The sequence below is a fragment of the Platalea leucorodia genome (assembly GCF_965183815.1).
Source record: "Platalea leucorodia genome assembly, chromosome: 7".
NCBI lineage: Eukaryota > Metazoa > Chordata > Aves > Pelecaniformes > Threskiornithidae > Platalea > Platalea leucorodia.
In genome coordinates, this window is record NC_138829.1 from 62305202 (window position 1) to 62320833 (window position 15632).

At 36.5% G+C, this 15632-nt stretch overlaps 1 protein-coding gene across 5 annotated transcripts in view; it reads left to right on the forward strand.

The window, feature by feature from the left end:
- The window catches only part of USP47 (ubiquitin specific peptidase 47), a 61105-nt gene that overhangs the window by 1073 nt on the left and 44400 nt on the right, over positions 1-15632 (forward strand). For 3 of the 5 annotated variants that reach the window (XM_082318556.1, XM_082318554.1, XM_082318553.1), the window contains exon 2: positions 15038-15097. The exons of the other annotated variants lie outside the window; for them this stretch is intronic. In XM_082318556.1, coding sequence (XP_082174682.1) covers positions 15038-15097 — 60 coding nt within the window. The remainder of the gene's footprint in view (positions 1-15037; positions 15098-15632) is intronic. 5 annotated transcript variants of the gene reach the window in all.

Consider the following 15632-nt stretch of genomic DNA (forward strand, 5'->3'; position numbering starts at 1 on the left):
GCTAAAGATAAGAGCCTGCGTGAAAGAGGAAGGCTAAGCCTCTGTCCTGCAGCGATAGGCAAATGACACGTGTCAAGTAAGAGCGATACTGTTCAGGGAAAGGAGTCTTCGAGTGATGGTGTGAAATGTTGGAAACAGCTATTTGTAGAGTAGTAGTAGCAGAAACTTTGCTTCATGAGCAGGTACGCTTACACATTCAGCCAACTTTTGTTACAGTTTCACTGTTCTGATAAATTACTCAAACCTTTCCTGTTGTTTTTCAACAAATGTCGGTGGTTTGTTACATCTGCCTGTTCCATCGTGTATTCTTACAGGAAGCTTTGTGAGGCAAGGACTTAAATTTTGTAGAGTTTAGCAAAAAGAGGTGATGATCCTTAAGTGGTATCCTTGAGCAGAACTGTGAAACAAATACCAATACTGAATTTTAGAAACAAATGTTTGTGTGTGTAATTGTACAGGTTAGTACAGGATGTATGTAGGACAGAGGTAAACTTTAGCTCTTGTTTGCTTTCTTAAAAACCTGAGGTGTAAAGGACTATGTGAAGTCTTTTCACAGGAAAGAGAAATCTCCAGAAACTTTGAACAAGGGATGGAGTGTAGTAGCTAGTATGCATAAATATTTGCTTTAAAAAAAAAAAAAATCGCCAAAAACATAAGACCAGGGATAGAAGGTAGTAGCTAGTATACATAAATATTTCATTTTAAAAACAAACAAACATAGAGATAAAGGAGACTGGCAGTAGAAACCTTGTGGTGTTAGTTGTAGGTAACAGACAAGGTGATTAATAAAAGCAGCTTGCTGAGGCTGTTTCTTTAGTTATATGTATTAATAGTATCCTTGTTGGCTTTAAAGTTGTATTCGGAATATACATATGATTCAGATGTGTATTTTTAACTGACTCATTGGACTAGGATTTTGAATGCACTTTTATCTGTGGGGAGGGGAAGTATGGGTAAAGGAAGATGAATGCATGTTATTATAGATATGGATATCTTAAACACACAGTGTGAAATCTATAAACTTTGTACATTGATAACCCTAGTGTGAGTTGCTTTTTCTCAGCAAGCTTTCTCAAGCTCTTTATTGTGCCTCCATGCATTTTGTAAGTAAAAGAAACTGAACAGAGTATAAGAAAAATCAAATTGGGGAGGAAAACAGATTAACTATTTGTGTTAAGCCTATCTGGTTTTATATATATATATATATATATATATGTGCCGTAATAGAAGTTTATCTTCAGCTTTTCCAGTGTTTTTAAGTATCTCCCTATTTTTATTTCCATGATAGGAAGTTTAACAAATCTTATGCTACAGCATTCACATTAAGTCCTTATGAGATTCATTAACAATCTCATTGCAGAGAACACTGTGAGTTCTGGGTAAACAAAATTCTCCAGGTTTCTGACTTCTCAACAGCCTTCTCCTAAATATTCCTATTATGCCATTATCAACAGCTGGAGGCAAAGCAGATCGTTTGGAGTTTCAGTTCTGCCCTTTAGGGGTGGATAAAGGATTACAGTTCATGTTTTTTTTGTCCCTTCCCAACAGGCTGGGTGGTATTGCTTGTGTAGTTTACTGTCTTGTGCTGTTTCAAAGATTAAACTGGGATGTGAACCAGTGTCTGCTAAAGATGAGTATGCAACCATATTTTTCCTTTGCCTTCCAGCATAAAAGAGCAAGAAGAAATGTAATGTTGTTTGCTGGCTTAGGCTGATCTGGGGAATGACTAATCATCTAAAGGAGTGGATGGGAAAAGGATTTTGGTTCTTGTCTATAAGCTTATGTGATGCCATGGTAGATATGGCAGTAGGAGGTACCTATGACATTAACAGCCTCTGTTTTAAGACTGGAAAGATAGGTATTAGGTTGTTTATAAGTTTTCAGTTTGTGTTTGTATGTGTGTGTGTATATATATCTGTATATGCTAACAGGAGCTCAGATTGCTGTTTTTAAAGTATATTGCATGGATTTTTTCATTAGCTTTTGTAAAGAGTAATGGCATGTTTTCATGGATACAAAATACTAGTAGTTCCAGTGCTGCACTTAGAATGTCTTTTATTAGTCTCTTATGAAAATTTTTCTTTTGGATGTTGCATAGGTTCCACTGCATCTCTAAAGTACAGGTAATTGGAGCCTTGTTATTTTCTCTTGCTTGTAACTTTGGCATAAAGTTCTTTTTCATTTGGAATGGATGTATTAAAGCAGTTTCTAGTAACCCAGTGTTGGGATTTTGTTTTATATTAAGATTTTTGCCCAAGTTATACAGTCATCTAGTAAATTCATTCTTGTGTCCCTACCACTGCCTAACAGTTTCACAGCTGTTCCTGTAATTGTGTGACGAGTAGCTCCTTATGGTGGGGGCAATGAGAATCCCTGTTCACTAGATCTGGGGTTCAGTGTGAACTGGTCCATGTTCCTTTTCCTTCCAATCCTCAATTCTTTCTCTCTTCATCTGAAAGATAAGTCATTCAATTTAGTCTTCTTTTATATCCAATAAAACAGAAGGCATTGAGTAACATTGCTTTGCTATTAGGTGTTGATTTTTCCCCCATTAGTCTAGTAAAACAGTAACCCTGGGGAGGGAGGGAGAATAGTATGAGTAAGATAATAATGGAAATAAGAAAATGGTGCTATTAGAAGGGAAAACACTTCTATGGCTTTCAGTGTTTCTGAGAGGAAAAGTAGACCTGAAACTTTGGGCAAATCTGCCTCAAATAGAAAATAAGAAAATATTCTAATCAACACAGTTAATGAGAAAGTTAGATCCATGTGTTTGTTTACTGGTAATGTAAGTGAACTTTACTAAGACTTTTCTTGAAAATCAAGATGTATCAGAACTCGGTGAATATTGCCCAGAATTGGTCAGAATATAAAAAGAATCAGTCAGAATATAAAAAGTCAGAATATAAAAAGTATGTTCTGCTATGAGGTTCTTGAAGTGTTTGTGCCACTAATTAAATAAATGCTGTGCAGATACTTTCTCAACGTGTTCCAGCATGAACTATCCAAAGTACACCTGTCAGAATAAATATATATATCTCCTTTGTACTTACTGCCATTAAATCAAAGAAGGTAGTGTGAGTTCTCTCTCAGCTAACTAATGTGAGTCTGTTCTCCCCTACACTAATGAGTCCATTTTAATCTTCTGCATTGAACAAATAAAATACGTTTCTTGATGGGTATCACTCTAACTTCCTCATTAGAAGAGCAGGAATCTGATTAAGATATTTTGCAACTCTTTAGTAAAGGGATTCTGTTCTTTTTAATGCTGATGACATCCTTGTTCTTTCATTCCTGCGTATTAAGATATTCTATAAGTGGTTACAGCTTGTGTAATCTATCAATTTTTTCTGCTTTCCTTCTTGTGTGCTTCCTTGTAAAACATAAGGGTGTAATTGTGACAAATAGAAACTGACTACTTCATTGACCGAGCAGATACTCTGGAAATCAAATTTAGGAAACAAACAAAAAATCCACACAAAATTCCACGAAGTCATTTATTCCTTGCAAACAGACGCTTTCTGAATGATACTTGGGTAGTAATTTAGTTTGGTGAATAAGGCACGAGAGTAGAATGCAAGATCTTTCCCTGCTCAGTTCAGCCACTGGGCTTCTCAGTCACAGTTTAGTTCCCCTTGCTGTATGCATCTGGGTATTTAATCTGTAGTATAAGAAAGATGATCAGGATAATTATCTAATAGCACCTCGAGATCATCTGATGAAAAGTTTTTGCCTAACAGGTATCAACTGCCTCTTAGGTAGTACTTGGTGCTGGAACCTCAGACTTTAACTACTGCTAGCTAAAGTTATTACTCAGTAGAATAATCTGACAGCTAAATAACATATCAGTTTTTTTTTTCTGCAGTGATACATTTTGAACATCACCACAAACAAGAAATGCAGTTTTCTCTAGTGTTTTGTGGGTCATTGGTGATTAAAGTTTCTAAATCAAACGAGTGCAGTAGAAGAAGTATAACGCGTAATTTTTTTGTGGTGCTAAACACTGTTTCTCAAACTAGTAATGAACGTTTTCCTCAACTATGAAGTAATTCCTGGAGGCAGAGAATACTTTAAAGATCTGTCAGTTTTACATTCTGTACTGTCTTTCTTGGGCTCAGAATTTCAGTATACAACAAAGAAGTTTCTAGTGCTTTGTTTGTTGTCATTTTTAAATAGATAAAGTCCACTAATTCTATTTTCTGTTGTTTTTAAAACCTAAGTACCTGTGGATTTAGGTTAATGTGGCTTTGTGTCATAGTTTTAAAATACGAATCATCCTACCACACAAATACTGATGAAAATAATTTTGTCCAACTTCCTTTTGCTGATAGAATGTATTGATATTAATACAAGATTAAAATGTGTGGAGACTTACTGAGATAGACCAGTACCGTGACTTTGTGTTACCTTTGAGTTGCATGTTTCAGTCCTGTCAAAATTAAACTTGGAGCTGGGGGAGTGGGGTGGGTGGGTATTATTTTAAACCTTTTTCCCAGTACATTACAATTGATACAGTAATGTACTAAAATATGTACAGATGCTCATATATCCAGTCATAGCTCCACTCTTTCTGTTGTATTTGAAAATATATTGAGTTTTATGTAAGAAACCAAGTGTGAAGGTTATGTCTCTAGAAAATTGAGTGATTGAGTTACATATACATATTCAGCATTTTTATTCAATTTGAAAAAATTTTTGATTCCTTTTGTGAACAATTAAAGCTGATATTTTACACTTCATGCCTTTGAGAATTAACATGGTATACATTCAGGTGAGCTGCCTATTTAGTGTTTTGGTTTTGTTTGTTTTTTTTTTTTTTTTTGTCTTGAACAAAACATTCTCAAAACAATGCCACTAGTAGCTGAAGAACTGATAATTGAAAACACTAGTAAGTCCTTACATTTTTTTGTAAACTTTTGATAAAATGATAACCAACTTGATCACAGTTTCAGCCACTGTGACGTGTGTAGTATTTTCTTTGTTTTTTGCAGTGTTTGGCATGTAATCAGCTTGCACTGAACAAATAGTCTTGCACAGCATTGGCAGATGAAATAACTTCTGAAAAGGACATGTTGGCCATGTTCTAAAAAATTAAGGGGTAAAATTGATAAAAATCACTTGATTCAATGTAATCTTTGAGATTGTGACCACAAGGATACTTAGGTGCTTCTGAAAAATGACAACAGATTATTTTTAGATTGGCAGTTCTGTGGATAGCTTAGAAGTGGTTATCGTGCTGCAGTCCAGGTATATCTTATCAATAATCAGATGTGATGAAAGCCTTTTAAGTAATGTACGTTATGCATTAATTCCATAGGATTGGTGAATGCTCTAATTTTGAAGCTGTGTGAGAAATATACTTGACATACTATGAAAGGTTTCAATGTAAATAATGTCTGAAAACAGACGTAAATAACATTTTTTGGAAGAAGTCTGGCAGAATACTGCAGGGGCTAAAGGAATGGAAGGTAGGTATGTTTACTGATTTATATAGGTGTTGTGTTGAGATCAGTAACAATGACTGAAGGAAAAGAAAAAAATAGATGTAACAACTTAAAGTAGTACCTTTTTTGTAAATAAAATATTTTCATCAGTTAATATATGGAAAAATCATTTAAGTCCTTCCTCATGTATACATTTTCATATCCATACTTTGTATGGAGACATTGTGCTTCAGAGTTCCATGTTCTCCCTGGAGCCCTTCGCGGTAGTGGTAGTAGGTAGAGTTTATGCCCAGGCTTCATGGGTTCTTCACTGTTATCTTTCATTCTGTGCAATACTGCTAGAGAACTACGCAAAGAATCCCTGCTGATCCACCTCGCTATTCAGCTTCTCTTTATCCTTCCCCAGCAGCAGGTGGACAGTTTAAAATCAGAGTTATTAAAGAGTTAAAAATTACCCCTCTATTCACATCTTTTAATCTAAACTGTACAAAAAATTAATTTTTAGCATATGTGTCTGTTGATGATGTTGTAGTGAAGTAAATCAACATTTCAAAATTGCCCAAAAAGAGAAAACTCTTACTATTATTTTTGCTCAGACTCTTAATTTGTTTTTATGCTAACATTGCATTTGGAACAATCCAGCAGAAAGTTCTTTAGAATATTAGCAGCATAGGAAAATGTTTCAATAAAGTTCATGGTAGTTCTGTACTTGAAGGGCAAGTGTGAAAGCACATCCACTGCTTCTGTGACTCTCCATCACAAATGATGTGATTATGGGTTAATATATAAATATTAATATATGAAAGTGTAAAAAGTATCTCGTAATGTTCTTGCATCTCCTTTTTTCAGATTTTTTTTTTTTAAGGAAAAACAAGGAGCATGATGATCTAGAAGGTGGAGACAAGATGCAAACAAAAGGAAGCCATATAAAGATGAGGCTGTTTCAGATCTGAATGTAAAGTTTGTACTGTAATGAATGTATAGAAGCTGGCAGATAGTTTGCAAATATATCGAACTTCATTTACATTTAATTCTCACAATTATTTTAGTCTGGTTGCAAAACCTCTTGGAAATTAAACAATTCAGGGTTATAGGATGAAAGAAAATATGATCAGTTGAAATTATAACCTTTAAGAATAAGAGTGAAATACTCAAAGTGTCCAGTAGTTAAGAGACAACTATTTAGATTTTAAAACTCAATCTCTTACTACTGTGAATGTATTCTTTGTTACCCTTTAATTTCCTTAATTTAATAACAGGAAACTTTGTTAGAGATCTTGTGTGATCTGTAAGCATGACCAGGAAATTTGTACTGCTTCGTTATTGACAGTTGCTATGTTTGATTTTTTTTTTCAAGGGAAGTAATTAACCTTGAATCACCTTAATTTACCATATTTAAAAGACCATTAGGAGATAAGCATAAGAAGACTGGTTCTTCAATACATTCTTAAGTAAGACATATTTAAAGTCTTTTAAGATGTAGAACTTAGATGGAAAATAGCCTCTATAAAACTGAAAAGTAAATGTTTTGATCTCTAGTTCAGCTGTCCCCAGACATGCCCCTCTGCCATATCCTTTTCTATAGTCTTTTGAACACCCTGGGTACATGTACTTATCTCTGGCCCCATACCAACTTTTTCTGTTCTTCTGTAAATGCTTTATACAAATGACCCAGTAATCCACAACAGTAGGAACAAACTCTCAAAGGTAAACGGTAGCCTCATAACATACTCTATTTCTGAGGCATAGTGTTATTTTTGGGCAGGTTTAGAAAGTTGGAAGTATTAGACTTTGAAGAGTGTATGTATTATAAAAATAATTTGTCCATATGCATTTTACAAGAGTGACAGTTAACAGCTGGCATGCAACTCTTGTTTCAGTGAGGTGGCAAACACTTTTGTTATTTTTTTTTTAATTAAAATTTTGTTACTTGAGAAGCATTTCTGAGGAGGTGGGTTTTGAAAACAACAAATGAATCCATGATCTACATGAGGCAGAGAAGACAGTAAAACGTACCCCTTTTTCCAAAAGGAACAAGATCACAGAAACCCTGCTACAGAATTTTATTTTGTACCTGTTCTCCTCCTTTCTGCATTGGGACATCCACCATAGGAAAGCATTCTTAGGGTTCACTTAGCCAGGGCCATTAGTCTCAGTATGGCCCCAGCTTTCTTCCATGATGTCCAGCACTTATCCTCTATCTACAGCAGGCTGGAAAACAGGGTGAGCATGGGGAGAAGGCAAAAGCAATCGGATTACTGCAGTAATAATACTTTTTGCTCTTCTAGGCCATTCAGGATAGAAGGGGGAGTTACTCCTCTTGTTCTCTGAGCAGCACTGACATTTACAGAGACTCATATCTCAGGATGGAGGCTGTTTTAATTTTTCAGGATACCAAAGAAAGTTGCAGTACATCTAGGTGGTGTTGATATTTAGAAACTTAAGTACAACTACATATAATACATGCATTTAAAATACTACTACTACTCTGCTGGTACCATTATATCACTTGGTCCTTTTCTAGGAGAGTTGAGGATTCTGTTGAGAAGCTAGAGGTCTGACTCAGGTTAAAGCTAACCCACTGAAAAAAGAACCAGAAATGATTAATTTTAAGAAGGATTAGCTATCTGAGCCTGCTCAACATGTAGCTGCATGACCATTTGTACCAGCACAAGGAAGGGGACAGTGTGGGGGTGGAAATAAGCAGGTGGGAGCAAGACTGCTGGTTCTGGCGGCAGTTGCAGCTATTCAAGCTTTAACTGCTCGTATAACTGAAGCATTGCTGTGTTCAAAGTTTTTAGGCTGCCGTGTATGTGTGAAGTGTTATTAGTGCACTGTAAATTCATCAGTCTTACATGTTGAGTTTCCAAAATAGATGGGTGTGTTCATATTATTGTATAAGGGTATTGTAATTAATTTTTAATTGCAGTGGTCTTAATGAGGTGTCTCATTCAGGCATCAATTTCATTCTTTTAAAGTATATCAAATACTATGAGAGGAAAGCATAGCTAAATGCCATAGATTGAAGTAGAGAGAAACAGTATAACCAAGGACCTAATGCTGCAAATGTGGTTAAGTGAAGCAGTTTGTGTGAACTGAATTAGATGAGGATTCACAAGGTTGAAATTGGAGTTCAGGCTTTGTAATGGGGGACATAACTGGGCTAGCCTGTATGTGGGATTTTTTTTAAGTCCCAAGATTTTTACTGACAATTTTCAAAAATATTTTGTCAATTTTTATTGACTCTCCTTTCCTTGCACTGTCTTTGAAGTCTCTATAACTGTAATTGTGGGGATGGGAAAGCTGTTTGAAATCTTTGTGATCCAGCAGAGGTGAATGTGTATTAAAAATTGATAAGCAATGAGGATAAAAACACAAACAAAAAATAAAGCAGCATTTCAGTTATGCCAAATTAAAACAATAATGATATCACTTTGAAGATTATTTTTTAAAATCACCCTGTTGTGTGTTAGCCCTGGTAGACAGCTAAGGAACATCTAGCCGCTCGCTCACTTCATGGAATTATAGAATACCAGGTTGGAAGGGACCTCAAGGATCATCTGGTCCAACCTTTCTAGGCAGGAGCACAGTCTAGATGAGATGGCCCAGCACCCTGTCCAGCTGAGTCTTAAAAGTGTCCCGTGTAGCGGAGTCAGCCAGTTCCCTGGGGAGATTATTCCAATGGTGGACTGTTCTCATTGTGAAAAATTTTGCTCTCATGTCCAGTCGGAATCTCCCTGGGAGTAACTTGTACCCATTACCCCATGTGACTCCTAGTAAAAAGGGAGTCCCATCTTCTTTGTAGCTCCCTTTTAAGTACTGGTACATGGTGATGAGATCACCTCTAAGCGTCCTTTTCTCAAGGCTGAACAAACCCAGCTCTCTCAGCCTGTCCTCCTATGGCAGGCTTCCCAGACCCTTGATCATCTTGATGGCCCTTCTCTGGACCCCCTCCAGCCTGACCACATCTTTTTTGTATAATGGGGACCAGAACTGTACACAGTATTCCAGGTGTGGCCTGACAAGCACTGAGTAGAGTGGGATAATGACTTCTTTCTCTCTGCTGGTGATGCCCTTTTTGATGCAACCCAGCCTCCTGTTGGCCTTCTTGGCCGCAGCAGCACACTGTTCACTCATAGAGCTTCCTGTCCACCAGGACCCCCAGGTCCCTTTCCACAGAGCTGCTCTCCAGCCAGGTGGATCCCAGTCTGAGCTGCACTCCTGGATTATGTTTTCCCAGGTGCAAGACCTTACACTTGTCCTTGTTAAACTTCATAAGGTTCTTGTTAGCCCACTCTTCCAGCCTATCCAGATCTTCCTGCAGGGTGGCTCTCACTTCCAGAATGTCTACTTCCCCGCTCAGTTTGGTGTCATCTGCAAACTTCATCAGGCTACGCTTGATCGCATTATCCAGATCGCTTATGAAGATACTGAATAATGTTGGGCCCAATATCGATCCCTGGGGTCCCCACTTGTGATGGGTTGCCAGTTTGAAAAAGAGCTATTTACCACCACCCTTTGCGTACGGCCTGTCAGCCAATTCCTCACCCACTGCACAGACCACTTGTCTAGGCCATAATGCATCAGTTTCTCCAGGAGGAGGCCGTGGGGAACCATATCAAAAGCCTTGGAGAAGTCCAGGTAGACAACATTCACTGCTCGCCCCATGTCAACTGAGCAGGTTGCTTTATCGTAGAAGGCCACCAGATTTGTCAGGCGTGACTTCTCACCCCCAGTGGGACAGAGGAAGAGGAAATGAAGAGTAAAAGCAAGAAAACTTGGGGGTCAAGATAAAATTGTTTAACAAGTGAAGGAGAAGTGGAAGAATAGAGAAAAAAAAAAACAAAAAAAACAAAACAAAACAAGGGATGCAAAGGCAATCACTCACTGTGCCCTATGGGTAGACCAATACCCAGCCAATTCCCAAGCAAAGATGGACCCTAACTAAACCCGCTCTTTTCACTTTTGTTGCTGAGCATGGCATTATATGGCATGAAATATCTCTTTGGTTAGTTTGGGTAACCTGCCTGGTCGTGTCCCCTCCCAGCCTCTTGCACGCTCCTCAATCTATTCACTGGGGGGGCAGAGTAAGACTCGGAGAAGGCCTTGATGCTATGCGATCACTGTTCAGCGAGAGCTAAAACATTATTGGGTTATCAGCATTTTTTCAGTCACAAATCTAAAACACAAACCTTAGGGGCTTCTATGAAGAAAATTATCTGTACCCCAGCCTGGCCCAGTACACACCCTTTTGGTAGTTTTCCTTCCTATTTTCCACTCTTGTTCCTAGTCAAGAGGATAGACTGAAAGGGCTTCCCTAAGTCTTGTGAATCCTTGATATCCCATCCTGGGGAAAAAAAAAAAGGGAGGGGGCAAAGGTTCAATAATTACAAAAGTGGTCAGAGTCGAGATATATATTCTTGAATGTGGAAGGTATTTTAGGCTTGGTGTGAAGTATTTTTTTTCATCACTAGTAGTGGGACAGAAAGCCTCTGTTTAGTTTCACTAGCTTCAAAGCACATTTGTTGGATTTTGCCTTAAGTCTCTTCAGGTATAGTGAAGAATTTGAAGTTGGGAATAAGGTGTGTTATTCAAATCTGATACCACAAAGTCAGTCAGTCAGATTCAAAATTAAATGATTGTGTCTAAAGGTGGTTCAGAATTATTTTGCCTCAGGAAATGTTCCAACACAAGGTATATGAAGTTAACAGCTCAAAATTATTCTGTTTATTGAGACCTCCTGGGATCAATTTTTAAAAAAAGTGTATTCAGTTTGCCACGAGTGTACTGTAAAATACTTCTTTGTAAAGTATGATAGCAATTTGTCATCGCTGAGAAGGAGAGTTGAAACAAACGTCTGTTCAGTTGAACTGTAATTAATGTCTGAATGTTTCTATGCGATAAGTACTTTTACTTTATAAGTAAAATGTATAAGTACAGACTACTTTTTTTTGTGATGGAAATTACCAAATTTCACTTTATAGTTGTAATTGCGGGAAATGCGCACCCAATCAGTAACACAGACTTGGAATGTACACCCCAAAGTTTGACTAGCAGTAATGTGATAGGCAGTAGTCACTTGTGTGCATTTCATGTGGCAGTCTTAAGTTGCTGAAGCTACATGAAGTTTGAGAATTGCTATCGTAGGCTTAATCATCCAAGTAATTTTGTGAATGTAAGCATGATGTTTGCCATTGCCACTTGCTACTGATCTCTTTGTCTTTCCTCTGTATTGCAGTGATTTGTGAGAATTATTTATAGGGTGTGGACATGTAGAAACTTCTCTACTGGTGATCATTTTAAGTCTCAATAGGCCATTAACTTTACTTGGCAGTCAAACTTCACCCATCTGCTATTTAAACTCTTGACCTGAAACTTGTGATTTTACTTACTGATTCATGCTGTCAATATTTTTGCCTGTTGGAAATATTGGAATTTGGAAATGTTGAAGTTTGAGCTGAGCTTTAGGTTTCACTTTCAATCTCTGAGAATAATTTTATAAAAGAACTGAAGCAGGAGTTAAAATTTTGGGAGAATCTTCTGTTATTTGAAAAATAAAATCCATTTGTATTGGTTTGTCCTTATAAGGTTAGTAAAATGCTGCTGTAGAATTTTAATGAACTTAGTGGTTCAAAGCTGAAAAATAGCAAGCCACATCTAAATGCAGTGTTAAAACCACTACAGTTTTGCATTTGAATATTGTTTTGACAGCTCTAGTAACACTGCAATTTTTTTGTTCCTCTATTTTCAACAAATACAGAACCTGTATGGTCAAAGCTAGTGTCTCAGTCTTGCAGATGGCACTAATAACAATGCTTCCTTTGTTAGTATATCGAGAATTACAGCTTGAATTACTTCAGGGCTACAATATGCTTTATGCTCTGCAACTTAGAGGCAGATCTTTCATGTAAAAAAGATGGAATATTTTTTAGAAAGGTACATGGAGTAAATGCTTATGTAGAATGGTGCTCTAGGATGTCCACCCATGTCAGACCTGTGTGTTGATTGCATGTTTGTATTCTAAAGAGTCTTTTGCAAATCTGGTCTAATACATAGTCAGAAATTTTCTGCCTGCCTGTTTGGGAACATCATCGCCTTTCTAGAAATGGAAGAGTGTGAAAGATGGAATGACTTGGGATGAAAGTGTCAGTGTTTCAATATTTTTTAAAGGTTAGCATTTGGAATTACAATTTCAAATATATATTGACCAAAATATTAGCTTGACAGCAATTCTGTGGTAAAATAATCATAATACGGTTTCCTAAATTGTAGCCTTAAGTAATAGTCTGCATTTGCCTCTTTAGATGCTTACGCGGTTGAGGGTCTGCAACTTATTTTGCTAAGCTACTGGTGGTATGCATACCATGTCACAGTATGGCAAAGTAGCAACATCTAGCTTTGAAAACTTCTCACAAGTACGGAATAGATGTGCTTGCTGCCTGAGTAGCTGCTCTTACCTCTTCTGAAGTAAAGGTGGTAGGATATTTTTGTATGTACCTGTGAGTATCATGTGTATGTTAGCTTGAAACCCTTGAACTATGTAGTTAATATTCTCATCTATTTTGTAAGGTGTAATAAATAATTTCTTTGGTGAATTCCAGAGTCATTTTTATCAGGGTAAAATTTAGGCAACTTTATGTGTAGTACAATCTTTGTTCTCTTAATTGTACTTTAAAGCATAAATTTCCATGGTGAAAGGAGCTTTTCTGTAAAATGTAGAATTGAACTAGCGGTTATTATAAAGTGTATTCATAGAGTGGTGGAGTGAATGCTTTAATTGAGAAGTAGGGAATGCTGCATTTGGAAGATTGACACATCTGTGTGATTTTGTGATGTCTTGTCACAGGAGCTGAAGGCTCTTAGTTATCAAATTCCTGAACATCATATAAATAGTATAATTTGTAAATTTGATTTGTTTGATGTGCTATGTGGAATATTGAAAATCAACTTTTACCATTCAGAATTTTAGAGTGAAATAACTCTTGAAAATCTTCCAGCAGTCCTTTACTGAGAAATCAAGAACTGAGAACCCAGCATAAGAGCATTCTTATAAAAGAAGCAACCTGTAGATATTTCTGTCCAGTTCAAGTGATGCCTGGAGCCTGTCCTCCCCTTCTACCCTCCACTGTGTGCACCAAGTAAAATGACACACTAGAAATACACACACATGCTCCTGTGTATACTGGATTTAACTTACCTTTCTCTGGAGAGAAGGAATTCAGGCTAAAGTAAGGGCTCTTTGGAGACACTTGATTAGGAGGAAAATTGGAAGACAAATCTTTGGCACAGGGCAGTATACTTCATGACTGTCATAATATTATAAATCAGCACTTTCAAAATTATGATTCTGGGACTCTATTAGCCTTTAAGTCACTTTAGCAAAATGTATGTAACTTTCAATTGAGAGCAGGTAAAACTACTAAGGAACAAAACATTTAAATTGTGGTGGTGTTTGTTTTCTGTTTTTTGTTTTTGTTTTGTGGTTTGTTTTTTTTAAATGTTAAAACCTCTGAGTCTGAAATTACAAACTGGTGTGTAAAGAAAACAGTTGCTAGATACAATTGCTAATCTTGGATCATTAAAACTTCAAAACTAGAACTTCAGTTCTGTGTATGCAAAGAAAGAAGTCTTGCCTTATGTGTCATCCTGCTGAGAAGCTAAATGCAGTAGTCTAATTTGGGCTATTTTTGTAGGTCATTTGGTGGGGCAAATAGGGCACGTCAGTAAAGATTATGTCAGTTTTTGTGTTTTGATAAACTTGACTGAGGGCGCAGTTGAAGGAATTTGGAAAAGAGCAGTGATGTTTTTAGCATCTTCATTATCACTTCCTGTTTTTCCTTTCTGGAAAAATACAAAGTGCAATGCTTCAGATTCAGAAACTAGTTAATTTGATGTTTGTCCATAGTCCGAAACCAGTTTTGTACAGGTAATGTTTATTGTTGCATATTTGATGGTACAACAGAGATACTAAGGCAGGCCTTCTTTGAGTGTTAGGAATAAGAAAAATCAGTAACTTCATCTCTTTATTACCTTCAGCTGCATACTTCAAAATGGGTTCATATTAAAAAAAAAGTTTCCTACAGGAAAAATTCAGGCATGAAGGAACAGTTTCATACGAAACTGGATAGCATCATAATTTATAAATGCAATAATAAACTGAATTACAGGGTTATATGCTAATCTTGCACTTGAGCCATTTGAGGTAAAACGTTTACCTATGTCTGGAGGACTTTTATAATATAATGAAGGAATTTGTTAGTATGAATTTATATCTTGAATTATTGTTTAAATTTTCTTATCTACTTCTTTTTTTACTTTATGAAATGTAGTCTGTCGTGTATTACAACTTAACTAACACTTTATGTAATACTGCTCCTATAATTGAAGTGTTAAAATAGTGTGCACTGAACTTCATGTTAAGACATCTTCTTGTTACAGTATTTGGAGGCTATTCCTTTTAAAGTTATTCTATGAATGGTGGTTTGGAACTCAGTAATAATGTTTTACTTATACTGTAAAACTGACTATGCAAAAAAGTCAATTTAGTATTTTAAAGGATCATGACTTATTAATTTTGTTTTTATATACTATAGGATATGTTTTGGAGTTGCAGACAAAGTATCTTTGCTGAAATGAAGAAGAAATTTTCACAGGTAGACAGATGAATTCAACTTTATAAAATGATAACCAAGATACATAGTAACAGCATGATGCTGTAGCTTTTATTTCTTAACATGAGCATGAGCTATTGAATTTTTTGTGCATGTTCTTGAATACAAAGATTATGTACGTATTAAACGCAGTCTTAACAGTAGAAGCTTCAAATTGAGTATGTGTTTATATGCTTTTACACTGGTGTGGGGGTTTTTGTCCCTCTGTAGCTTTTCATTAAAAAAAGGAATTGTGTAGCTGTCATAATGTATCGGATTATGTAATGATTGAAATTAAGTTTTGTGTTTACCTTGTGTGCTCAGTTTGATAACAGCCTGTCAAAATAGTTTGGAGGCCTGTCACTGGCCAATATTGCCTTTTACACTATTTTTATAGTAAAGTAGCCACAAACAAGATGTTTGCATCGTTGCCTGATAGTTCAGATGGTATATGTGAATGCTTGCGCTGAATAGAGTTGGACTGAGGGTTTTTTGCTTTATCTATTTACTATGAACAACTTGGAGGCAGTGACAGCGC